Raw genomic sequence first — 27,347 nt, 5'->3', positions numbered from 1 at the left:
CTGCAAGACCCTGCTGAAAGAATCTTCTGTGCAACTAAAATTCCTCGCATTGCACATCTGGACTGAAGTCTGAACTTGCTGCAAAATGTAACAAAACAAAGTTGTTCAGATGCTTTAACATTTACAAAATTATGCTACGTAATTCTGCAGCTTCATGACATAGGGCTAAAGAGCAGCAGTGACAATATCACAGTCATCCAGAATGATTTTCCCATCAAGAAAAACTTGTACTTGAAATGCAAGAAAACTAGGATAAATAATCAAGAACTGAGAAGCTATTTTCCATCTGCAATGGAGTAAAAAATGTTAAAATGCACATTGAACCGAACAAAGAATCCTTTTTTCTTCAGCATACAAAGCAGAAAACACAACCCTCTGACAATGCTAAAGAAATGCTCTGGTGCTGTATCTATGTTCAATATATTATTAAAATATTACTAAGTAAAATTTATGACAACGAGGTAGTCCAATCTCCGTTCCTGTGACGAAAGATACTTTTGCCTTTAGTCATGATGCCCACAATGCCTTCCCTTATATCTGCTGCAGAACATGTATTCCTCTTTCCTATGGCCTAGGTGCCTGCATCCGTGGATTGAATTAACAACCTGAACAAAGACAATTTATTGGAAAAGAGCAAGGAAACAGTAAGCGACTCTAAACTTCAATGCCTTTCCGACCAGGAAATATATTTTCCAAGGGAGCAGGTTTTCCTCTCCTTTATATATTTTTTCTGTGGTTTACACTGTCATTTGCTAAACAAATTCTGACAGGTTGTTTACCTTGGCTTGCAGTTTTGTGACCTTTTTGTGCTTCCCTCTGCCTTCAGAATTCCACAAATATATCAATGAATGTAAGAAGCAGAAACCCACGGGGTAAAACACTTTGTCATATCAGTGATGTTGGACCTTTCCATGCCTATATAGATGTGTGCTAGCCAAAAATCTGGCACACTCATTAAAACAGCTTGCAAAAAGTGAAATATATTTTTCCTTCTCCCTTTGATAAGAATCCATTTCAATTTATTTTTTTTAAATAAAGAAATAGGAAGTTGATAACAATCCCTGTCATTTTTTTTTGACACTGTCCTGTGGGACGCTGTAATATTTCTGTTCCAGCTTGTTTTAAAGCACACGGATTTCCAAGGTCTTCCTGGTGCCAGCACAGCACACCAAAATACCTACCTCATCTGCAGACCAAAAGCATTCAAGGCCCTCCACAGTTCACCAGACAAACTGTTATTGAATAGAACTTAGGTGGTTTATATTTGGACAGCTTCACTTTTGGAGACATGGGAAATTACTAAAAACTGGCATAATGAAAATACCGTGTTGATCTTTTTCTAAACAAAATTTTAACACCATCATTCTAAAGGTAAATTTCCTCTACGTCTTCCACCTCCACTTGAGATAATTTTCATTTTTGCTACTGAAATATGTAAATTTCCTATGGAACAAAATTTTTGGTTTCCATCGTTTGGCTTAACTGTGTATCTGTATAGACAAAACTGTAAGGGTATTGGCAACACCTTGCATACTCTTCACCTCTTAGATCACTTTTAAATCACAGCTGTAAGTAATCATATTGCTCTCTGTGAAATAAACACTGATATTTACATATAGAGGAAACTAAGGCCAAACATTTAGCTTGAAGAAATTTTTTTTTCAAAGCTTGTCTGCCTCACTTGCAATAAAATCTGGAGGCCTCCTCCAATCAAGCCAGCGCTCCAGTAATGCTCTGATGGGCAGATTCATGTTTGTCTGAGTGGAAAAGGGAACACTGGAGCACAACAGAGGCACTCAAATCCATGGTATCTAATGCAGATCCAATCTGTTTACCCAGCCTTGTTAGCCCCCACAGGCCAACACGCCATACAGTCTCCAGCAAAAATGCATGATGGGAGAAGGGGAATGCAAAGCTTATGACAAAGGGCAGGGGGAAAACATCCCAGGAAGGAAGACGGCAGAAGAGGAGAGAGTGGCATGCTGGATTAGAGAAATAAGTGGATTTCAGGCAAACTACAAGCCTACAGATGTAGTGATACAGTTGTAAAAAGAAGAGTGTACTGCATCACTCATTCAATAGGTTGAGAACTTTCTTCTTTTCTTTACCAAAACCTCCTCTCTCACTGAGACTAAAGTAAGTTTTCCTCAAAGACCAAGGCACAGAGATAAAAGACACATAACGCGAGATGAAAATCAAAGTGACACAAAAATTAAATAATTGGTAATAATGAAACTGCAGGTACTTGAGCATTATTTTTCAGTTTATGTAAGAGGAAATCTTACTTTTGGTATTGTTTTTTTTCCCTCCAGTGTGGCCAGACCAGGTAATATAACCACCTGTTCCTGAAGTTTGCAAGCTCCAGAACAGCTGTTAATTAATTCCTTAGCCTTTCGAATGCATTAATTTACATCATACTGTTTTGTATTTGTTGCCAGAGAACAATATCTCTATGAACCTCAAACTGGGAAAGACTGGCCCATTCAGTCCAGTCCTCCATTCAGCCCAGTAGATACAAGGTTCCTGAAATCACAAACCACTAGCAGTGCACATCAGTAGAAGTTACCTATTAATAACCCCACTGGCCAGACAGGCGGCAGAGAAAAAAACCTCAAATGATACAGAAAGCAAATTTCCTGGAGGAACAGAAGGGAGAAGGCACCCTGGCTGAAATGGTGATCCTGTGGCAGCATGAGCAAATACTCCACGCAGGGTAAAAGTTCAATAAAAATTATTCTGCTCAACTTTATCAGAAATATTCGACTGGTGCTAATTTGAGTGACAGTAAAGTTAGGATATCAGAAGAAACCTGTTTTTCAAAAAACACACAACAGAAAATTTTAAATATTTAAAATATTCCCTTGGTATTTTGTCTTTCCTATAGGAAGTTCTGAAAAATAAGTTACCCAGAGTGATTTGACTCCAGTTCCTGAGGCTCACAGCATGGGCAATTCACCCCCAGCATCTACCCTCTTTAGGAGGACTTGGCAGCACCTTCCACTATAAGAGGAAACTCCTTTCGACATCATTACAGATTATCCAAGACTTAAGAAAAGAGTTATGTTCTACATTTTCTGTCATGCTTGATGTTTTAACATAAAAACAGAGAAAAGATGATGGAACAGCAATGATTTGACATGAAATAAATGTCTATAGTAGTACCTGTACTGGCTGATCCTACACTGTGTTTTAACAGTCACTAGAAAGAAACAGCATACCCAGATATACTCCAAATAAATAACTGATGAGGTCAGGTTTTTGTACTCAGAAAATCATGTTTAATTATACACAAACATCACTTCCAGCAATAGACATCATTTCCAGCCAATAGAGCAAATGAGCATAAAAACCCCAAGTATTCTACCATGTCTACATTTTCCATGAAATAAAGATACTCAAGGTATAAGCAGAGAACATTTCTAACTGCCATTCCCCAAATATGGATTGTAGTTTCTGCGCCAACCTACTTTGAATACATTTATTTTAGAATATGCAGTACTGTATATTAGGAACTGCCTTATGGAAACAGATTCATTCACAAATGTTAGATGGTTGCCATGGTTCTCTCTATTTAATCTCTCCTCATACTGATTAGTAACAGCCTGAGGCTTCTAATACAACCACATAACTCTCTGTATTTCTACCTTGTTATTTAGGATATATGAAAAAAAAAGTTTAATCCTTAGGTTTCAATTTTCTTCTCCTTCATTCACTGTATGTCACTTTGATCATAAATATACATTTACAACACTGCAAATGAAAGGGAAAAACAAGACAGAGTTCAAACTCCCAAATTCTACTCTTCAAACATTTGAACACTTTTCACGAAAAGTTATGCACAAGTTATGAACTGAAATAATAATGCAAGTAACAAAAATGGTCATAAGACAGAGTATTCTTACTGTGCTGCACACTAGTACTATTCTTTGTGTTCCCCCTGCCCCAAAGGAATGCCTGTACAATGTATTATTATCATGTACTTACAGTAAAACACCACGTGGAAATGGCCATCAGAATTCAGGGTCCTGCTGGACTCTATACTTTCCAAAGCACATTCCCCTTCTTAAAGAGGCAGCCCATTGCTCCCAGGCAACGTACCAGCTTGGTAAGTATCCTACATCATACAGTACTACGCTCTCCAGATTTTGCAGAATGAAATGCCTTACCAACTTCTTCCCAGTACTTCTCTGTAAACTCTTGTATATTTTATCTTGGGAATTACAGCAATCTTAATAAATCACATTTTCCTACTGTACAGATCAATATTTTGTACAAAACCAGACACATTAGTGGAGCTCAGAGTTCACACCAACAGCCAAGGTTGTAAAGCATTCCTTCTAATCCACTATAAAATTTCTGCCTCTACTCACACTGTTCACAGTGGTCAACGTATCTGTTTCAGCTTCTCCAAATCCATAATCACGTTTTTACCATTATTTTTCAAGCAGCATTTTAAATATTTATTCTAGTATCCCAAATGGCAATTTTTTCTTTATGCACAATTCTTTTATCCTGGAACGTCGCTATGGCTCCAGTCAGCAATGTGAAAACTACTGGTTGAGCAATTTCCTAACAATATCAGAAGCATATTTTAGAAAAAAACAACAAAAAAAATTTCCTAAAGGGCATTTTTAGCATGTGAAGATTCACCCAGAGCAGTGCAGGCAGCACCCTTTCCCCTCAAGCACTCTCTGTTGATATAGCAGCATTACACACCCGGTCAAGTTTTCCCTCTTACTTTTCCCTCTCTCCTGCCTACTTCAATGGAGACTGGGGCTCTATCTGTGTTTATTTAAATGAAAACACTTTTATTTCTTTAGTTCAGCAATACAATAGCATATGGTCTCTTGGCTGCTATACTGGCACACAGGATTTATCAATCCAGGACAGACCATTTGTCATGAAGTCCAATATCCTGCTTCAGGACAGGCTAGTAATTGCTACAGAAAGTGAAAAATCCCTGTAATGTAACTGAGCAGTTGCACAAAACTGCATGAGACAGAAAAAAAAGTGTTCCCAACCTTAGCAGGAGATCTGCTTTCACCTAATGAGATTAAGAAGTTTCCTCTCACTTCAGTTTACCTAGTTATAAGTTAATGGTCAAAAAATTATGCAGACCTATTTTTAATACTGCCACAGAATATGAATCAAAGGTTAGCCTGAAACAGAACTTCTTAATAATTGGTTCTAGTTCACTGGTCTCCCTGTTCTCATATTACTGTCAGAAAAGGAAAAGATCTATTTATTTTACCTTATAAAACCCCTAGACACTCCCACATGGCCATCTAACCTTTTTTATAATAACTATTCTTCTTCTCATGCACATGCATCTTCTCAGATATCCTGATGATCAGATGAGAACAGATTAATGTAAATTGCACTACATTTCATTTCTACTTTATCCTAATGGAGCAGTATCAAGTGCAAGACAGGACTGTTACTGGTTTGACGGACAATATTTTCTGGTTATGCTATATAACTACAATTTCATGTGAGCAACATACTTTGTTAAAATATTGATGATACACATAAAAAAGAGACTGCAGCACCTAGTGAGAGGGGGAGGGAAGAAGACAAGGGGAGGAAGAGAAAGAAGAAAAGCTGAGTAACAGGTGAAGAAACACAACTGTCCATCTAGGAATAGGAGAGTTGGTATGTCTGCTATTCCTGCTGATTAAACAGGAGAAAGTTGCTTATAAGCCTGACGGTGAGCTCATGAGCTTAACTGTACTTAGACTTTCAGTCACCAGAAAACATCAGGGAGGGAGTGCATGCTATGTATAAACTGGAATATATAGACACTACACAGGGTAACTTTAGATTATGCTGCTGGGCCTGCCTTTGCAGCTTGCATTTCTCTTGACATCAGGACTTAAGAGAGCCACACTAGAAACTGCAGGTGGCTCCAGGGTCCGTCTACAACCCAGAGCTCAGGTGGTGATGGCTCACAGTGTGTTTTGTGCCCCCTTAGAGTAGATATTTACTTCTATCTTTTAACAAATGGTGGGGCAGGAACAGAGGAACTCCATCAGTAACAACTGTTGCCAGAGTAAACTGGACAGAAGCAAGACCCAGCAGTGTCACACTCATTTTCAAAGAAAATAACATCAGTCTACACCATCAGAAATACAGCCAACTACAGTAACATGACACAACTTTAGAGCAATAAATTAGGATTAGGATCATTTACAAAAATATTTTGATACTGTTTACATAACTTACTTTATTCAAACAGCTTGCTTGAGATTGAGAGGACCAGGAAAGAATTTTAAGGAGCTTAAAATGCTTTTTAAGTCAATGAGTGTAATCTCTGGTGTGAAAAAGGAGTAAGGGATTATGTCAACTGCCCACTCATCTGGGCTGTGAAAATAGATTTTAGATTACTTGTGAAATAATATCCATTATATTGTCCTCTAGTAACAGTGGATACTAAAAATGAATGTTGGATTTACTGTAAAGGAGGGAAAAGTAGATTGGCAAGAATGCAGCACGTGCTTCTGATCACATCATGCAGGCTATGCTGTCCTCCCATTGTGTTCAAAGAAGCATCTCCTTCTCTTTCCCGTTCTTGTGTTGCACTCTCATTTACTTAGAGTACAATTCTGCAGCTATAAACCCTTTCTACAGAACTGAGTTTACTCTTTTTGAAGCTTAAGAAATGTGTGTTACAAAGTAGTCTCAGTTATAACTGTACTGTGTTTTGGTTTTCTAATTTTTTTTATCTTCTTTTACTGCCTGCGATAACCGCTTTGTCACATTTACAAAGCTGTTATCATGAGAATGGTATTAAGCAACTTCTAATAAGCAGCAGAGAACCCAAAGGAATGTGTATACTTCTGGATACAGTACACACCTCTGCCACAGTGTGAGCTATGGACAGTAGCTAAACCAGCAGATGGGACCAGATGAAAGATGAGTTAGTGTTTGAATGATTTGGTAATCAGAGAGTCAATTTTTTCTGGAATCATGGAAAATCCAAAAGAGCGAGCTTTCTTAAAATAAATAAATAAATAAATAAAAATATAAGGAACCACACTTTTGTTCAATGAAATCAGAATAGAAAAGAAACAGCTACTTATTTTGATGCAAAAAAACACTCATTTTTTCTTAAAAACATAAAAAAGCAGAATGCATGAGTCTATTGGACTCTTCTGCATTTATTAAATTGAAATAATATTGTTACAACTGAACTCACATGAAAGAAATAGCTTTTGTAGTATTAATCTTTTTTCTTTTCATGTAAAAGAACAATTTTTAGATAACCAAAGGACTCTGGTCCTAAATTAATATAACTTCTTAAAAACTTTGATCCCCATCCTCCACTCTTATCCTCCATTTAAATCCATTCAGCATTTAAACCTCTTTTGAACTGGTATCACTATTCAGTTGTCTTGCAAATGGATTGAGCAACTAAAAATCAAAACCAAAAAAAACCAACCCCACAAAAACCAGAACAAATTACTCCACTAGCTGCCTTAACACAAGTTTTATGGCATTTTCTACACACTGCTCCTAAAATGCCACCTTCCTGCCAGTGGTAAAACATCAATGTTGCTATCAAGGACTTCAGCTTATATTAGCTACTTCATAAACATTCTTTCCTATCAGTATTTAAATTAATCTAAGGCACTTTATTTTTTCAGTCAGGTTGGAAGAGACCTCTGGGATCATCCAGTCCAACCATTGCCCTGACAACACCATGTCAACTAGACCATGGCACTAAGGGCCATGTCCAGTCTTTTCTTAAACACATGCAGAGACGGTGACTCCACCACCTCCCTGGGTAGCCCATTCCAATGGCTAATGACCCTTTCTGAAAAGAAATTCTTCCTAATGTCCAACCTGAACCTCCCCTGGCGAAGCTTGAGGCTATGTCCTCTTGTCCTATCGCTAGTTGCCCGGGAGAAGAGGCCGACTCCCACTTCACTACAACCTCCCTTCAGGTAGCTGTAGACTGCAATAAGGTCACCTCGGAGCCTCCTTTTCGCCAGGCTAAACAACCCCAGCTCCCTCAGCCGTTCCTCGTAGGTCAGACCCTCCAGATCCTTCACCAGCTTGGTCGTCCGCCTCTGGACTCGCTCCAACACCTCAACATCTTTCTTGAAGTGCGGGGCCCAGAACTGGACACAGTATTCAAGGTGCGGCCTCACCAGTGCCAAGTACAGAGGGACAATCACTTCCCTAGACCGGCTGGCTACACTATTCCTAATAGAGGCCAGGATGCCATCGGCCTTCTTGGCCACCTGGGCACACTGCTGCCTCATGTTTAGCCGGCTGTCGATCAGCACCCCCACGTCTCTTTCCACCGGGCCGCTTTCTAACCACTCTTCCCCCAGCCTGTAGAGCTGCATGGGGTTGTTGTGGCCGAAGTGTAAGACCCGGCACTTGTTCTTGTTGAACCTCATGCCGTTGGTCTCAGACCATCTATCTAACCTGTCCAGATCCCTCTGTAGGGCCTTCCTACCCTCCAGCAGATCGACACTCCCACCCAGCCTGGTGTCATCTGCAAATTTACTGAGGGTGCACTCAATCCCTACGTCTAGATCATCTATAAAGATATTGAACAGCACCGGCCCCAGAACTGAGCCCTGGGGAACACCTCTAGTGACCGGCCGCCAGCTGGACTTTGCCCCATTCACCACCACTCACTTGAATGCTAGAACTCATCCCAGCCATTTAAATTATATGACTGCTTTTCAGACTTGGAATAAAAATGATTAACAAGTAATTTATGTGTTGGGAAAAAAAATAAGATATAAAAAAGAAATTGTGTATTGAGGAATGAGAGTTCATATGCTTTTTATAATTCCATATATTAATGGAATCAATCCTATCCAAATGGATCTGACTCGCAGAACACAGCTATGATAAATTTTAACTTTAATATGAGTTCACTTTTGCTGAATAAGTTACAGCCAATGATGAAAGACATGTAAGTATCACTGATATGTAGTCATCTAAACAGGGCCCAGTCCACCTATATGTGCAGCATCTCATAAAAAAACGGGTGGCTAAAATTGAACACACTGAAATGCTAAGGCAACAGCTGGAAGAAAAGAGCTTTAACGACTGTTCTTCACTGTAACGTTCATCTCTGCGTCTTGGTGCTGACTGTTTTTTTTCCAATTTGAAGCCTTAGAAATTTTGGGGTACTCCTCACTGTTTTCTGAATTTTCAAAGAGGTGGCAGCAGTAACCCCTGCATTTTCAGAATGGGGGGCGGGGAAAGGGAGCACAAATCCCAGCAGCACAGCTACTTAGCGACATGAGTCGCCATGAACATTGTCTGCTCCAGTTCCTCTTTAAATACAGAGTTCATTTAAAGGTCTTTGTCCAGTTTTTCAAAGCCAACTTGAACTTTGCACTTACCCATGGAGATAACTTCACCCTCTGTAATCACAGTCCACCAGAAGCATTTAAGACTGTCTGACAGTAAGGACAGCCCATCAAGTTGTCCAGAACACAATTTTCTTGGGAACTAGACCCCGATGAGGAACTCACTGCCCTCAAAAGCCCCAGAATTAATGCTTACTTTATGTGAAGAGTTGTATTTTTTTCTGAATCTATGCTTGGTATTAGTACGTTCTTTGCACGTACATCAATATTGCCTCTACTATGCACTCAAGGCAAAACGAACAATATTTTTTTTTCCTGGAGGCAGGCGAATTTCATCTTTCTAGAAGAAAAAGGTGCTGAAATTATTCTTTCATGCATGCTCTCTGTTGATGGTGTAAGGTGCTTCTGTGACAAGGGGCCAAACAGAAGTAAAATATCTGTCCTCTTTTTTACTGAAGCACTTAGGAGTTGCAGTTATCCATCCATGAGATGGTAGAGTTCAGGATCTCATGTGGCAGGAACAGAATAGCTAGCAGAATCACAACCCTAGACTTCAGGAGGGCCAACTTTGGCCTTTTCAAGCAATTGCTAGGGGAAATCCCATGGGACAGGGGACTAGAAGGTAAGGGGGCCCAAGATAGTTGGTTAGCATTCAAGGACTGCTTCTTCCGAGCTCAAGATCAGAGCATCCCAGCAGGTAGGAAGTCAAGGAAGGGTACCAGGAGACCTGCATGGTTAAACAGGGAACTGCTGGGCAAACTCAAGTGGAAGAAGAGGGTGTACAGATCGTGGAAGGAGGGGCTGGCCACTTGGGAGGAATATAAGTCTGTTGTCAGAGGATGTAGGGAGGCAACTAGGAAAGCTAAGGCCTCCTTGGAATTAAACCTTGCAAGAGAGGTCAAGGACAACAGAAAGGGCTTCTTCAAGTACATTGCAGGTAAAACCAACACTAGAGGCAATGTAGGCCCACTGATGAATGAGGTGGGCGCCCTGGAGACAGAGGATAAAAAGAAGGCAGAGTTACTGAATGCCTTCTTTGCCTCTGTCTATACTGCTGGAGGCTGTCCTGAGGAGCCCCGGACCTCTGAGGCCCCAGAAGAAGTCAGGATAGAGGAGGAATCTGTCTTGGTTGATGAGGGCTGGGTCAGGGACCAATTAAGCAATCTGGACATCCATAAATCCATGGGTCCTGATGGGATGCACCCGCGGGTGCTGAGGGAGCTGGCGGAAGTCATTACTAGGCCACTCTCCATCATCTTTGCTAAGTCGTGGGCAACGGGAGAGGTGCCTGAGGACTGGAGGAAAGCGAATGTCACTCCAGTCTTCAAAAAGGGCAAGAAGGAGGACCCGGGTAACTATAGACCGGTCAGCCTCACCTCCATCCCCAGAAAGGTGATGGAACAACTTGTTCTTGGTGCTGTCTCTAGGCACATCAAGGATAGGGGGATCATTAGGGGCACTCAGCATGGCTTCACCAAGGGGAAGTCATGCTCAACCAACTTGATAGCCTTTTATGAGGACGTAACCCGGTGGATAGATGATGGTAAAGCTGTGGATGTGGTCTATCTCGATTTCAGTAAAGCATTTGACACGGTCTCCCACAGCATCCTCGCAGCTAAACTGGGGAAGTGTGGTCTGGATGATCGGGTAGCGAGGTGGATTGTGAACTGGCTGAAGGAAAGAAGCCAGAGAGTGGTGGTCAACGGGACAGAGTCCAGTTGGAGGCCTGTGTCTAGCGGAGTCCCTCAAGGGTCGGTACTGGGACCAGTTCTATTCAATATATTCATTAATGACTTGGATGAGGGAATAGAGTGCACTGTCAGCAAGTTCGCTGATGACACAAAACTGGGAGGAGTGGCTGACACACCGGAAGGCTGTGCAGCCATTCAGAGGGACCTGGACAGGCTGGAGAGTTGGGCGGGGAGAAATTTAATGAAATATAACAAGGGCAAGTGTAGAGTCCTGCATCTGGGCAAGAACAACCCCATGTACCAGTACAAGTTGGGGACAGAGCTGTTGGAGACCAGCGTAGGGGAAAGGCACCTGGGGGTCCTAGTGGACAGGAGGATGACATGAGCCAGCAGTGTGCCCTCGTGGCCAAGAAGGCCAGTGGCATCCTGGGGTGTATTAGAAGGGGTGTGGTTAGTAGGTCGAGAGAGGTTCTCCTCCCCCTCTACTCTGCCCTGGTGAGGCCGCATCTGGAATATTGTGTCCAGTTCTGGGCCCCTCAGTTCAAGAAGGACAGGGAAGTGCCAGAGAGAGTCCAGCGCAGAGCCACGAAGATGATTAAGGGAGTGGAACATCTCCCTTATGAGGAGAGGCTGAGGGAGCTGGGTCTCTTCAGCTTAGAGAAGAGGAGACTGAGGGGTGACCTCATTAATGTTTATAAATATGGAAAGGGCAAGTGTCATGAGGATGGAGCCAGGCTCTTCTCAGTGACATCCCTTGACAGGACAAGGGGCAATGGGTGCAAGCTGGAACACAGGAGGTTCCACATAAATATGAGGAAAAACTTCTTTACGGTGAGGGTGACCGAACACTGGAACAGGCTGCCCAGAGAGGTTGTGGAGTCTCCTTCTCTGGAGACATTCAAAACCCGCCTGGATGCGTTCCTGTGTGATATGGTCTAGGCAATCCTGCTCCGGCAGGGGGATTGGACTAGATGATCTTTCGAGGTCCCTTCCAATCCCTAACATTCTGTGATTCTGTGATCCATATTTTACTCCACATGCTAGATGTACAGATTTTTAGTAATTACAAGAAAGGAAGCTGCACATGGTGTAAGTTACTCATTGTGTTTCATATTACACAGAAAGGCCTCTTTAGAAAATTACATAACAAAAAGTTTAGCCTTTTTATTACGTTCACCATAACTTACCACTGCATAGTATGCATTTGACACAATTTATGTCAAAAGAAAAAAGACAGCTAAGCAAATATTTTCCTTCTTTATAGCCACTAGAGACACTGACTGTATTTCTTCTTAATATACTTCAGTCTTGTCAGAATGGGCCAAATCTTCTAATTTTTTAACCCTTGTCAATAATTTCCTAACGATACACTCATTAGGAACACATATGACTGCTGAAGCCACTTGGATTATGGTTTCTACCACAGAAACCTGATGTTCCCTGAATGGAAGGGAATAGCTTGCGCAGAGTTCAGTCACAACAGATCTGAAGTGAAAGCAAGTAGATTACGGAAACATTAGGGAAAACGGAGGTAGTGAATTTAATGCACGTGGCTCTGTATCTTAAAGCACCATCCTAAGAACCCTCAGAGGAAGAACATTCATATTAAGAGTTAAGTATTTAATCTGATCTAAAGAGGAAAAAAAAGTCACAGTACTACTCACATAGATTTTACCCCTTGTTAGCACTGACAGCTGCCCTCAGCTTAACTTATTTTCTTCAGGCAAAAGTTCTACATATTGCACATATTAACTAGAGAAGCTTTGGGAATTCTTTCAAAACATTATAGGTAAATGCTTCACTTATATAACTACATGAACAGATTCACATATGCAGCTGCTAAAAGCTCCTCCACCCCCCCCCAAAAAAACCAAAAAACCAAAAAAACACAGAAAACAGACTATAGTTCATACGTCAAATTATTAGAGGACTGAACAGAGTCAGAAATGAGTATAGCTATCCTAAAATGAAGATGACTGTCAAATGGCATCTATTATTCAACTATCGGTTGGTTCCACATTCTTTTACTCACGTATTTTATCCCTATCATTTTATCTACAGTAATTGCACTTTGGATTTGTGACACATTTCTGTGTTTTATTATATATAATAAAAGTCAAACAGAGTGTAATCATCTGATAATTAGAAAGAACAGCTGCAACTACCACCAAGATGAACAACTAGAGCCATTATGTGCACAGGGAGAGAGTGAGTTTGGCACACATTATTAAAGTAAGAAAGATTTTTTTTTTTGCCCCTATTGCGGCCTTGTGTTGTAATGCTCCGGTGTACAACCTACTCACAACATCAGACTGCCTGTTAAAGGCAACTGTAGCATCCGTGTTCTTCCTGGAACAAAGCTAAATCTGTGTCTTCCTGCCACAGAGGTGTTTATCACAAAGCTTTTATTGCTGCATGTTGTCAGAGACAGAAAGCAACAATTTTGGACAACAAGCAACATTTGAGCAAAAATCAGTCCCTGCTGCTCAAGGAGAGTTATGGCATCTCCCTGATGGCAGAAGCTGTCAGGCACAGAAGTCTAATGGCGTCCTGATTAAAAAAGCATTAAGAGGCCATCATAATGAAAATAATGACCTGTCATATCAGCTATCACGTCAGCAGAAGAAAAGCTGCTTCTTCATCAGAAAGGGTGGACATACAGAATGTAAATCCACTATGCCTCTGTTAGCTAGAAATTCCCTTATGTAAGGAAAGTTCGGTGCAAGTTCTATCATCTGAACGGTACTGCACAAAACAGCCAGGAGATTGCATCCTTCTCCTTTTTTGTTTGGTTTGCTGGGGTATTTTTTTGTTTATAAATTTTTTTTTTTTTTTGCAAGTCACAGCTGAAATCAAAGTGTACAAGGCTGAAATTCCTGCAATATTGCAGAGAATTATATATCCATATTATCAACCAAATAACCTAAATCTCTTCTGAGACACATGGATGGATCTAGCTTCCATGTATATTGGAGTTTGTGTTCACTTTGGATAGGACACAGTGGGATTCTTAACATTGTGCCCATAGAAAGGATACAGTGCAGATGAAGTAGAACTACTGTTAAAAAAAATCATTAGCTGTATTTTAAGTAATGCAGAGACGAACCGCAGAAATTTCAAGCATATCACAATTGTAAAACCAGGACAAAAATCACCTGGAGAAATACAGGCAAAATATCAGAATTTTATTGTAAAAGAAAGCTATAATTTAAACTTTGTTTCCAAAACATACAGAACACAACAATCATGCTTAAGACTGGTGAGAATTAGCACAACAATTAGGATTCTGTATGTTAATGCTGTTTCAGGTGGAGCTGGGTCAGGATGGCTGGTAGAATTTGCTGTGATGCAAATGCTCTACCTTAGTAAATACTGTAAGTTGAACTGCAAGCAAAACCGGAATGGAAAAAAAGCCATGCAGAATCACTCTGATTCAGATTCAGGAAAGTACTTGAAGTGGAGACTAGACTGGTACCTTCAATGTATCTGTAAAATGTGTTATTTGTTCTAGATGAAACGACCTCACAGAATAGCTTGAAGTGTCAGAACTGACTGCAGAAATCCAAGTGTGGTGGTCAGTTCAGCCAGATACAGGCAAAAACCATAGCTTCAGGATACATCTAGGACATTTCTTATTGACCACTATCATTGTTTTCCTGTTATAGAGCTATGTGAAGCAAAAAAGTCTTATATAGCTGGATATGTTTTTGTTTTATGTTTTCCTATGTGTGAGCAATATTTCAATTACTATGACATTTAAAAGCTGCTAATTATCTCAAACTAATATACTCTAACATATTCTCTCATCGGCCCAGAGAGCTGACACTACAGGGCATTTCAGCCTACAGTGATGATGGAGAAAGCTCTGGTATTACACAGAACGTGCAGCTTAAGAAGTAGGTAGAGGAACTGAAAACTGTGACAATGACCACTGCAGGTAACTCATGAGGTCCTCTACTCTGCCCTGGTGAGGCCGAATCTGGAGTATTGTGTCCAGTTCTGGGCCCCTCAGTTCAAGAAGGACAGGGAACTGCTAGAGAGAGTCCAGCGCAGAGCCACGAAGATGATTAAGGGAGTGGAACATCTCCCTTATGAGGAGAGGCTGAGGGAGCTGGGTCTCTTTAGCTTAGAGAAGAGGAGACTGAGGGGTGACCTCATTAATGTTTATAAATATGTAAAGGGCAAGTGTCAAGAGGATGGAGCCAGGCTCTTCTCAGTGACATCCCTTGACAGGACAAGGGGCAATGGGTGCAAGCTGGAACACAGGAGGTTCCACTTAAATTTGAGGAAAAACTTCTTTACGGTGAGGGTGACTGAACACTGGAACAGGCTGCCCAGAGAGGTTGTGGAGTCTCCTTCTCTGGAGACATTCAAAAACCCGCCTGGACGCGTTCCTGTGTGATATGGTCTAGGCAATCCTGCCCCGGCAGGGGGATTGGACTAGATGATCTTTCGAGGTCCCTTCCAATCCCTAACATTCTGTGATTCTGTGATTCTGTGATACACTACAGAAGGGGGAGGAAGATATCCTTGTACAAATTGTACGTTGTTGCATAAAAAGTCTAACGTTACCAGGCTGCAGTTTTTACCTAGTTTCAGTCATAGGTCAGAACTAAAGGATCAGGTCACTGTAAGGCAGAGTTATAATACATTAAATTTCATGTCATATTTTATTCCATCCTTTGTCATATAAACCGTTGAGTACTCTACAGCAACAATACTGATTTGTGTGTTTCAAGATGGGAGAAACACAGTGGGATGCACTCAATAAAAACTCTTAGCTTTTCTGCAGAAGGTACCGGAAAAAAAGATTAAATAATTTTATTAGGAACTAGAAGAGATAAGAAATGTAAGACATTACTCATGAAGAGATACTACTCTGATAACTGGTAACTTACTTGGCCTCTTGTCCTGGTTTGGCTCAAACCAGGCCAAATAGTCTTAGAGAACCCAAGGTCACTGCTTACGAGTAAAGAGCCGAAGGGGGTTGTACCTGCAGGGAGTAGTGGACGGGGCAGGTGACCCAGGATTGACCAGCAAGGTATTCCATCCCATACATGTCATTCTCACTTTCCTGTTTATCACTAACCCACTGCCTCCTGGAGGTGGGGCCCAGGAGGGAGGGGCCCTCCTGTCTCCCACTGATTGGTACCAGCTTTGCCAAATCTCCAGTTAAAAGCCTGCAGGTGTGATGGCAGTGGAGCTACTGCATTTTCTCCTCTGCCTGTGCTGGGGGGAGCAACTCTGCCTGAGGAGGATTTCCAAGCTCTCAGTCTTGGTTTTGTATATATTTGTATATATTTGATTATTTCTATTGTTATTATACTCTTTTTCATTATTATAGTTTATTAAAACTGTTTTAACTTTCCAACCCATAAGTCTCTCTCCCTTTTCCCTTTCCCTTAGGTGGGGGGGAGAGGGTTAACAGAGAGCATCTGCCACCTGGTTAATAGCCAGCCCAGCTTTAAACTGTGACAGATTTCATTGGCGCCCAACGTGGGGCTCCAGAGAAGCTCCAACAGGTTGCTCTGATAAGTTGAATCCTGGCTCTGGTGGGAGGAGACCCGGAGAGCTCAGCTGAGAGAATATCAGATTTCTTCCTTTGAGATTTACGAGGGGTTGGAAAGTTAAAACAGATAGTGAAGATGGTGATGTCATTTTTGAATGCTGTGTTATCTCATCTTTTTACGGAGTTTCTTTCACAATTGAGTATTGCAATGATGCCTTACCTGCCGTGGGCACTGTGTTATTGCTTGCTTCTTATGAATGTTTACATGCAGTTTAGCAGTGGGCGCTGGTCGAAATGTATTGTTTTGGTATGGGGTTTGATACTGATTTATGCTGTGATAAACTGGGCAGTTAATATTCCGATCTCTTATCTCTATGACACAATGATGGGCAGCTTTAATCACGAATCAGTAGCAGCAACTTCATCTGCTCGTTCCAGGCGTCCTTTAGCAGATTCTGTTAATGATTACACTTCCAGTTTTACTTTGGGAAATAGTACCTTCTCCTTTTCTGCCAAGCTGATTCCACTAGATTTTGCAAAATTAGGATGGTGCTGTCTAGGTGGCATGTTTTTATTTTTGGTTGTCCTGAATGTGTTTCTGATGTGGGATAAGATTAAATATCGGTGCAGGGACAGTTGTAGGTGTTATGCAGCCACCTCAGATCCTACAGTGTGTACTGCTGCTACAGCCTCAGATCCTACAGTGTGTACTGCCGCTACAGCCACTAAACCCACTGAAACCTCAGCAGCCTGTACCACAGCTGCTACACCCCCCAAGATGACCACTGCAGCTACTCAGACTCTCAGCACTCCCACGACAGCCACTGCATCTACTCAGACCCCAGCATCTATCGAATCTGTACCAATTGCTCCTGTAACCAGGAAGAAATACCAAAAGAAATCAGCTCTTGAAGAGAAGGATGATGACTCAGAGCCTTCTAAGGCAGAGCCATCATATGACCCAGGTGAGGGCCCTTCTCAGGCAGAGTTAGGGCCTGACACAGATGGGGGTTTCCTCGATCGTCCTTTTAAAGCAGACCCATTACAGAAGAAAGGTCCTTCTAAAGCAGAACTATCACAAGAGGATGTAGAGGACTCGGACGTAGAGATAACCTACCACTCCTTATCCCTGAAGGACCTGAGAAATATAAGGAAAGACTTCAGCCGTTATGACTGTGAACCTATTATTACCTGGTTGCTCCGATGCTGGGATAATGGGGCAGACAGCATGCAATTGGATGGCAGAGAAGCCAGACAGTTGGGATCCCTGTCCAGAGATGGTGGTATTGATAAGGCGCTCGCAAGAAAGTCAAACACTATCAGTCTCTGGAGGCGACTCTTGTCAGCTGTAAAGAGCGGATATCCCTATAAAGATGATGTTATGAGCCACCTGAGCAAATGGACCACTATAGAAAAAGGTATTAACTACCTTAGAGAACTGGCTGTGCAAGAGATCATTTATAGACACCCACGGGACATTGTAGATCCTGTAGATCCTGATGAAGTGGAATGCAACCGATCCATGTTCCGGAAGGTTGTGAAGAATGCTCCACCGACATATACCCATACATTGTCAATATTAGTATGGGGAGAAGATGATATGGCACATTCTACTGTGGGCGAAATGGCTAACTGTATGCGAGAGTATGAAGATAGTATTTCTTCCCCACTGCAGGCACGCATCTCGGCTGTGGAAAAACTGACTAAGGAGAACAAGGACTCATTTAAACAACTGTCAGACAAACTGTCCATGATCGAGAATAAACTTGACTCTCTACCTACACAGGCGCGCGTTGCAGCTGTTAAGAGAAAACGTTCTCCTACAGGACCAGCTCAAAGGAAAAGGAACACATCACGAGGTATCCTGTGGTTTGCCCTGCGTGGTTATGGGGAGGACATGAGCAGATGGCATGGACAACCTACCAGTACCCTACAGGCACGAGTACGTGAGTTGCAAGCTAAAAGAAATACCAGAGAGAATTTTTCTAGGAGGATGGTTGCTCCAGTTACCAGTGAGCAGGACCCCAGTCAGGGGAGATGGGCCTCAAATCACTTTTTCCCAAGTGTGAATAGGAGAAATGAAGGTCCAGTCCCTGTGAGCAGCATGAATCCATTTCTTAATTAGGGGGGCCCTGCCTCCAGCCAGGTGGAGGAGAGGGACAACCGGATTTATTGGACTGTGTGGATTCGATGGCCTGGCACATTAAAACCACAAAGGTATCGAGCCCTGGTAGACACTGGTGCACAGTGCACCCTAATGCCATCGGATCATAAAGGGGCAGAATCTATCAGTATTTCAGGAGTAACAGGAGGATCTCAAGTGTTATCTGTATTGGAGGCCGAAGTGAGCCTAACTAAAAATGAATGGAAAAAGCACCCCATTGTGACTGGCCCAGATGCTCCGTGCATCCTTGGCATAGACTACCTCAAGAGAGGGTATTTTAAGGACCCAAAAGGGTACAGATGGGCCTTTGGTATAGCAGCTGTAGAGACTGAGGACATTAAACAGCTGTCTACCTTGCCTGGCCTCTCAGAAGATCCTTCTGTTGTGGGGTTGCTGAAGGTTGAAGAACAACAGGTGCCAATTGCTACTACCACGGTGCACCGACGACAATATCGCACCAATCGAGACTCCCTGATCCCCATTCATAAACTGATTAGACAATTAGAAAATCAAGGAGTGATTACCAAGACTCGCTCACCCTTTAATAGTCCTATATGGCCAGTGCGAAAGTCTGATGGAGAATGGAGATTAACTGTGGACTATCGTGGCCTAAATGAAGTTACGCCACCGCTGAGTGCTGCTGTGCCAGACATGCTAGAACTTCAATACGAACTGGAGTCAAAGGCAGCCAAGTGGTACGCCACCATAGACATTGCTAATGCCTTTTTCTCTATTCCTTTGGCACCAAAGTGCAGGCCACAGTTTGCTTTTACCTGGAGAGGTATCCAGTATACCTGGAATCGACTGCCCCAGGGGTGGAAACACAGTCCTACTATTTGCCATGGACTGATCCAGACTGCACTAGAAAAGGGTGGAGCTCCAGAACATTTGCAATACATTGATGACATCATTGTGTGGGGTGATACAGCAGCAGAAGTTTTTGACAAAGGGGAGAAAATAATCCAAATTCTTCTGAAAGCTGGTTTTGCCATAAAAAGGGGCAAGGTCAAGGGACCTGCCCGGGAGATCCAGTTTTTAGGGATTAAATGGCAAGATGGGCGTCGCCAGATCCCGATAGAGGTGATCAACAAAATAACAGCAATGTCCGCACCAACTAACAAAAAGGAAACACAAGCCTTCTTAGGCGTTGTGGGTTTCTGGAGAATGCATATTCCAGATTACAGCCAGATTGTACGCCCTCTTTATCAAGTGACCAGAAAGAAGAATGATTTTCAGTGGGGCCCTGAACAACGACAGGCTTTTGAACAGATTAAACAAGAGATTGTGCATGCAGTAGCCCTTGGACCAGTCCGTACGGGACAAGATGTTAAAAATGTGCTCTACACCTCAGCTGGGGACAATGGTCCTACCTGGAGCCTCTGGCAGAAAGTGCCCGGGGAGACTCGAGGTCGACCCCTAGGATTTTGGAGTCGAGGATACAAGGGCTCCGAGGCCAATTACACCCCAACTGAAAAAGAGATACTGGCAGCATATGAAGGAGTTAGAGCTGCTTCAGAGGTAATTGGTACTGAAGCACAACTTCTCCTAGCACCTCGACTACCAGTACTAGGCTGGATGTTCAAGGGTAAGGTTCCCACTACCCATCATGCAACTGATGCGACGTGGAGTAAATGGATTGCATTAATTACGCAGAGGGCTCGAATAGGAAACCCTAATCGCCCAGGAATCTTAGAAGTAATCATGGACTGGCCAGAAGGCAAAGACTTCGGAATGCCACCAGAAAAGGAGGTGACACGTGCTGAAGAAGCCCCACCATATAATGAACTACCAGAGGATGAGAAGCAGTATGCCCTGTTCACCGATGGATCCTGCCGTCTTGTAGGAAAGCATCGGAAGTGGAAAGCTGCTGTATGGAGTCCTATACGACGAGTCACAGAAGCCACAGAAGGACAAGGTGAATCAAGTCAATTTGCAGAAGTAAAAGCCATCCAGCTGGCTCTAGACATTGCTAAATGAGAAAAGTGGCCAAGGCTGTATCTTTATACTGACTCATGGATGGTGGCAAATGCCTTGTGGGGGTGGTTAAAGCAGTGGAAGCAAAGCAACTGGCAGCGCAAAGGGAAACCTATTTGGGCTGCTAAATTGTGGCAAGATATTGCTGCTCGGCTAGAGAAACTAGTCGTGAAGGCACGTCATGTAGATGCTCACGTACCTAAAAGTCGGGCAACTGAGGAACATCGAAACAACCAACAAGCGGATCAAGCTGCTAAAGTGTTCCAAATAGATTTGGACTGGGAACACAAAGGTGAACTATTTTTAGCTCGGTGGGCTCATGACACTTCAGGTCATCAAGGGAGAGATGCAACATACAGATGGGCTCGTGACCGAGGGGTGGACTTAACCATGGACTCTATTGCACAGGTTATCCATGATTGTGAAACATGCGCCGCAATTAAGCAAGCCAAACGGTTAAAACCTTTGTGGTATGGGGGGCGGTGGTTGAAATATAAATATGGGGAGGCCTGGCAAATTGACTATATCACACTCCCTCAAACCCGCCAGGGTAAACGTTATGTGCTTACCATGGTGGAGGCGACCACCGGATGGTTGGAAACATACGCTGTGCCCCATGCCACTGCCCGGAACACTATCCTGGGCCTCGAAAAGCAAATCTTGTGGCGACATGGCACGCCAGAGAGAATTGAGTCGGACAATGGGACTCATTTCAAAAACAGTCTCACAGACAACTGGGCCAAAGAGCATGGCATTGAATGGGTATATCACATCCCCTATCATGCACCAGCCTCTGGGAAAATTGAACGGTATAATGGGCTGTTAAAAACTACCCTGAAAGCAATGGGGGGTGGAACCTTTAAAAACTGGGATAAACATCTGGCACAAGCTACCTGGTTAGTTAACACCAGGGGATCTATCAATCGAGCTGGCCCTGCTCAGTCAGACCTTCTACATACAGTAGAAGGAGATAAAGTCCCGGTGGTGCATGAAAGGAATCTATTGGGAAAAACTGTCTGGATTCTTCCTGCAACGGGCAAAGGTAAACCCATTCGTGGGATTGCTTTTGCTCAGGGACCTGGATGTACTTGGTGGGTGATGTTGCAAGATGGTGAAGTCCGATGTGTCCCTGAAGGTGATCTGATTCTGGGTGAGACTACTTAATTTTGAACTGTATGTTGTTGCTGCATAAGTGTCTTTTAGGTTAAGACAGTGGTGATGCGACCGGAGCTAGCTTCATCAAGTGGCGTCCAGTAACCTCCTCGAGTCTGACATCTTTAACCTGCAACCCGTGGGCACGAACCATGACAAAAGAGAGACTGCTAGCCAGAAAGACTGCTGAGAGACTGCTAACCAGATGCAAACCCACAATCCTGAACCAAATGAACTTGATGGACTTTTTGCATAAAGATGAATCATAGACTAGTGATATGTATATATATATTTGAAAATGAAAAGGTAGTGGTGATCTGAGTATGACATGAATGGTATGGAATAAGGGGTGGAATGTCCTGGTTTGGCTCAAACCAGGCCAAATAGTCTTAGAGAACCCAAGGTCACTGCTTACGAGTAAAGAGCCGAAGGGGGTTGTACCTGCAGGGAGTAGTGGACGGGGCAGGTGACCCAGGATTGACCAGCAAGGTATTCCATCCCATACATGTCATTCTCACTTTCCTGTTTATCACTAACCCACTGCCTCCTGGAGGTGGGGCCCAGGAGGGAGGGGCCCTCCTGTCTCCCACTGATTGGTACCAGCTTTGCCAAATCTCCAGTTAAAAGCCTGCAGGTGTGATGGCAGTGGAGCTACTGCATTTTCTCCTCTGCCTGTGCTGGGGGGAGCAACTCTGCCTGAGGAGGATTTCCAAGCTCTCAGTCTTGGTTTTGTATATATTTGTATATATTTGATTATTTCTATTGTTATTATACTCTTTTTCATTATTATAGTTTATTAAAACTGTTTTAACTTTCCAACCCATAAGTCTCTCTCCCTTTTCCCTTTCCCTTAGGTGGGGGGGAGAGGGTTAACAGAGAGCATCTGCCACCTGGTTAATAGCCAGCCCAGCTTTAAACTGTGACAGCCTCTGTAGAACTGTTTTACATAGTTAAACTCTCTGTGTTTTAGCTATGTCCTCAAGTTGACAATTATTTATACTCCCTTCACATCAAATAAGGTACACTTTCTCTTTCTTTACTGAGTTTGTTACCGAATTTAAATTTAAGAGAACCCTAGCTATCTTTTTTTCTCTTGGTTAAAACAACAATAGAACTCTCTTTTTCAGAGGGTCATATCTTCCAAGCCAAAAAGCCCAATGTGTTCTCAAAAGTTCACAGATCAGGAATTGCGTTCATACAACTTCCTGGTATCCCTAAACAAATATGAGCACAATAAGATTACGACCGAGTGAAGATTATGAGTGACTTATTACTGTTTCTTAATTTGATCAGTATTTTTGTATTTAGCATATTGTTTAGTTAAAATAAACGTACTCACATTAAAATACTATTCTAGTTACAATATTAAAAATATTTTAACTTATCTTACTTTTTTCTTTGCAAGTGGACAAATGAGTCACCCTACCTGGATTTTCTTTCACTTGCCACTTCACTCTGCCATATGCAAAGAAAAGAAAAAGCAAGCTAAGTTTTCATTTAAAGAAAACAATTATTGTGTAAAGGGAACACACTCATCTGAGCAAACATATGTTTTTAGTACTTAGTATTTTAATTATATTTGACATGGCCTTGACAATCACTCCCTTCAGAATTATGAAAGAAAGATATCTATCTGTTATGAACCTCAGCTCCCAAATTAAGGATAAGTGCAAAAGTAATCTCTAAGAAATCCAAATTTGTTATCAAAAGTTGATTCAAGATATAAAAACAACTGAATAGTAGAAAAACTGAAAGCAAGAATCAAACGAAATGTGTATACAAGGTACTCAAAAATAAAACCCCAAAGAGAAAAACAAAACAAAACAAAAAACTACTTTGAAAGAAAAATCTTGTGTGAAGTACCCCTCCAGGAACACATCAAAGGAGGATATGCCATTCAAATGACATATTTTATCTGTTACTTAATTTACTGAAAAGAGTTCAGACAATGTAACACTACTCACACATTGGGTTTTTTTACAATGTGTTGCTATGATGGCAGACAGATACAGGATAAAAGAGTTTAGGACCTCTCCCCTTTCACCCACCCACAGGAAGCATATATAATGTCAGCCCCTACTGCCTCACAAGATATCCAAAACATGATCAATCAGATGGCTTGGTTCAGAACTACATCCATCCTGATGCCTGTTATGTCACGATTGTTCCTCTCCCAAGCTATGAAGCCTTCATCTGTGAATCATAGGAAGGAAATACAGATTCCACAGGTCCTACAGAAATCTGTGCCAGTGATTGAGCAGCCAGAATACTAATTGAAGTTGGGAAAAAAACAATACCATTAAAGAATGTCAATTAATGCAATACTGTAAGCGCTGTTTTTCATAGAAAACTGAGAACGTGACCATTAAAGGCCATTAAAATATTGTGTAGTAGGGTGGGGTTCTTTTTGAACATGGATGTTTTACTTTGTCATGATCTGAACTCCATTTCAGGTAACTTGCTTACCCAAATTTTCTCTGTAAAAATTAGATATTAATTCCTCTGACATTCTGGCAAGAATATTTTCCCAGGTTTCAAAACTTTTATTTGAGAGAGAGATTAAATATTTCACATTTTTTTGTATCATAATATATCTGTGGCTCAGATACTGAATGCTGAAGGAAAATGGGGGGACCCCAAAGCTTTCAAACATCAAATCCTTCTCTAGCACTGCAAAAGAAAATCACAAACTAATACTTTAAAAGATGCATTTTATAAATATATTGGCATGCATGTGTCACATAGGAATACAGAGAAATTGTTCGAGCAGCCAGGTATCAGGTTAGGAAAGCTAAAGCCCTGACAGAATTTAATCTGGCCATGTATTTCAGGGGCAACAAGAAAAGCTATAGGTGCATCGGTAATAAAAAGACTAGAGAAAATGTGGGCCCCCTCTGGAAGGAGAGGTCTCTGGGAGACCTCGTTACCCAGGATATGGAGAAGGCTGAGGTACTCAATGACTTTTTTGCCTCAGTCTTCACTGGGAAGTGCTCAAGCCACACCACCCAAATCGCAGAAGGCAAAGGCAGGGACTGGAAGAATGAAGAACTACCCACTGTAGAAGATCAGGTTCAAGACCATCTAAGGAACCTGAAGGTGCAAAAGTCCATGGGACCTGATGAGGTGCATCCACGGGTCCTGAGGGAACTGGCAGATGAAGTTGTGGCAGTCCGGTGAAGGTCTCACTGACTGGTAAAGGGGAAATATAACCCCCATCTTCTAGAAGGGGAAAAAGGAATACCCAGGGAACTACAGGCCAGTCATTCTCACCTCTGTGCCTGGCAAGATCATGGAGCAGATCCTCCTGGAAACTATGCTAAGGCACATGGAAAATAAGGAGGTTATTGCTGTCAGATGACATGGTTTCACTAAGGACAAATCATGCCTGACAAATTTTGTGGCCTTCTACAATGGGGCTACAGTGCTGGTGGGTAGGGTAAGAGTGACTGATGTCATCTACCTGGACTTGTGCAAAGCATTTGACACTGTCCCACATGACATCCTTGTCTCTAAATTGGAGAGTCATGGACTTGACGGATGGACCACTCGGTGGATAAAGAATTGTCTGGATGGTCGCACTCAAAGAGTTGCAGTTAACGGCTTGATGCCCAAGTGGAGACCAGTGACGAGTGGCACTCCCCAAGGGTCGGTATTGGGACTGGTCCTGTTTAACATCTTTGTCAGTGACACGGAGAGTGGGATTGAGTGTGCCTTCAGCAAGTTTGCCAACAACACCAAGCTGTGTGGTGTGGTCGACACACTGGAGGGAAGGGATGCCATCCAGAGGGACGTTGACAGGCGTGAGAGCTGGGCCTGTGCAAACCGCATGAAGCTCAACAAGGCCAAGTGGAAGGTCCTGCATGTGGGTTGGGGCAATCCCAAGCACAAATACAGGCTGGGCGGAGAACGGATTGAGATCAGCCCTGAGGAGAAGGACTTGGGGGTGATGGTTGACCAGAAGCTCAACATGAGCCAGCAATGTGCGCTGGCAGCCCAGAAGGCCAACCGTATCCTGGGCTGCATCAAAAGCAGCGTGGCCAGCAAGTAGAGGGAAGGGATTCTCCTCCTCTACTCTGATCTTGTGAGACCCCACCTGGATTACTGTGTTCAGCTCTGGGGCCCCCAACAGAAGAAGGACATGGAGCTGTTGGAGCAAGTCCAGAGGAGGGCCACGAAGATGATCAGAGGGCTGGAGCACCTCTCCTGTAAAGAGAGTCTGAGAGAGTTGGGGCTGTTCAGCCTGGAGAAGAGAAGGCTCCAGGCAGATCTTCTAGCAGCCTTCCAGTACCTGAGGGGTCCTACAGGAAAGCGGGAGAGGGGCTTTTTACAAGGGCGTGTAGTGATAGGACAAGGGGTAACGGTTTTAAACTGAAAGAGAGTAGATTTAGATTAGATATTAGGAAGAAATTCTTGACTGTGAGGGTGGTGAGACACTGGCACAGGTTGCCCAGAGAAGTTGTGGATGCCCCCTCCCTGGAAGTGTTCAGGCCAGGTTGGATGAGGCTTTGAGCAACCTGGTCTAGGGGAAAGGTGTCCCTGCCCATGGCAGGGGGCTTGGAACTAGATGGTCTTTAAGGTTCCCTTTCAACTCAAGCCATTCTATGATTCTATGATATTTTTGCAAAACTCGAGCAACACTTTTGTTTCATCCCCCACACCTCCCTTCATATTTTTCTAAGTTAAAGGAAAAGCAACTTACTTGCAAATGTCGTCTTCTGGGTCCTCAAGACCAAATCTTTCATCAAAAGTAAGCTGTATCCATACATTTTCGTCTACTGCGACTAATCTCCACACTAGTACAGTATTGCGTGGGTATGTGTGTGGAAACTTGGGGCTGTGAATACTTCCATTAGTAGTCACAGTAATTACCTTCTCATGCTGAGGATCCTGCACGCCTATAGTAAAGACAGAAAACAGATGTATCAATACTCGTTTCTTCTCCTTTTCCTAAAGTGTTTGTACAGTATGCACAGATAAAGACACTTTTGTTTTGTTTGCTTTTCTTCATCTTGCAAGGAATTTCTGCTTGGAAAATCTATATAGTAACAAAAACCCAAAGTGATAAGCATTACTTTGCTGGCAAAAAGTTATTCAAACTGAAGCCTCAATTGCTGTTCAGAAAGCAGAACAGAAGTTCAAGTGGAAATAAGAGAAATGTGACTTCAAACACTTGAATGCAAGACTGGACTCCTCACAGAAGCCCAGCAGCCCAAGGGGCTACATCATGCAGCCTGCTGATGGTTTCTGTTCTTTGCTACTGGAGAGTGCACAGAGATCGCACGAGGGTATAGGGAGAGGTCTGCTCACACCTACCACAGAAGGGATGGTTTAAATTTGTTTCTTGTTAAAGGAGACTGTCCTACATTTATTGAGTACAGTGATAAGGATTTTGTTAGCTGCCTCCTTCCTGAGGGCTGTATCAGAACAAAGTTATCCTGATACAGGAATGAAAATGGGACATGCTTGGGAAACTCGGGCAAGTCACAAAGTGTAAGAAATCAGGCATTTACTGACAAGCCTCA

General features: G+C 42.6%; 1 protein-coding gene across 1 annotated transcript in view; it reads right to left on the bottom strand.

The window, feature by feature from the left end:
- Positions 1–27,347, bottom strand: part of PDGFC (platelet derived growth factor C) — a 151,670-nt gene that overhangs the window by 39,593 nt on the left and 84,730 nt on the right. Inside the window, exon 2 of the mRNA XM_068404159.1 lies at positions 26,525–26,720. Coding sequence (XP_068260260.1) covers positions 26,525–26,720 — 196 coding nt within the window. The remainder of the gene's footprint in view (positions 1–26,524; positions 26,721–27,347) is intronic.

This window comes from Nyctibius grandis, chromosome 6, assembly GCF_013368605.1.
Source record: "Nyctibius grandis isolate bNycGra1 chromosome 6, bNycGra1.pri, whole genome shotgun sequence".
NCBI lineage: Eukaryota > Metazoa > Chordata > Aves > Nyctibiiformes > Nyctibiidae > Nyctibius > Nyctibius grandis.
Note: the sequence above shows the minus strand (reverse complement) of the source record. Positions and strands in the feature narration are given on the sequence as shown.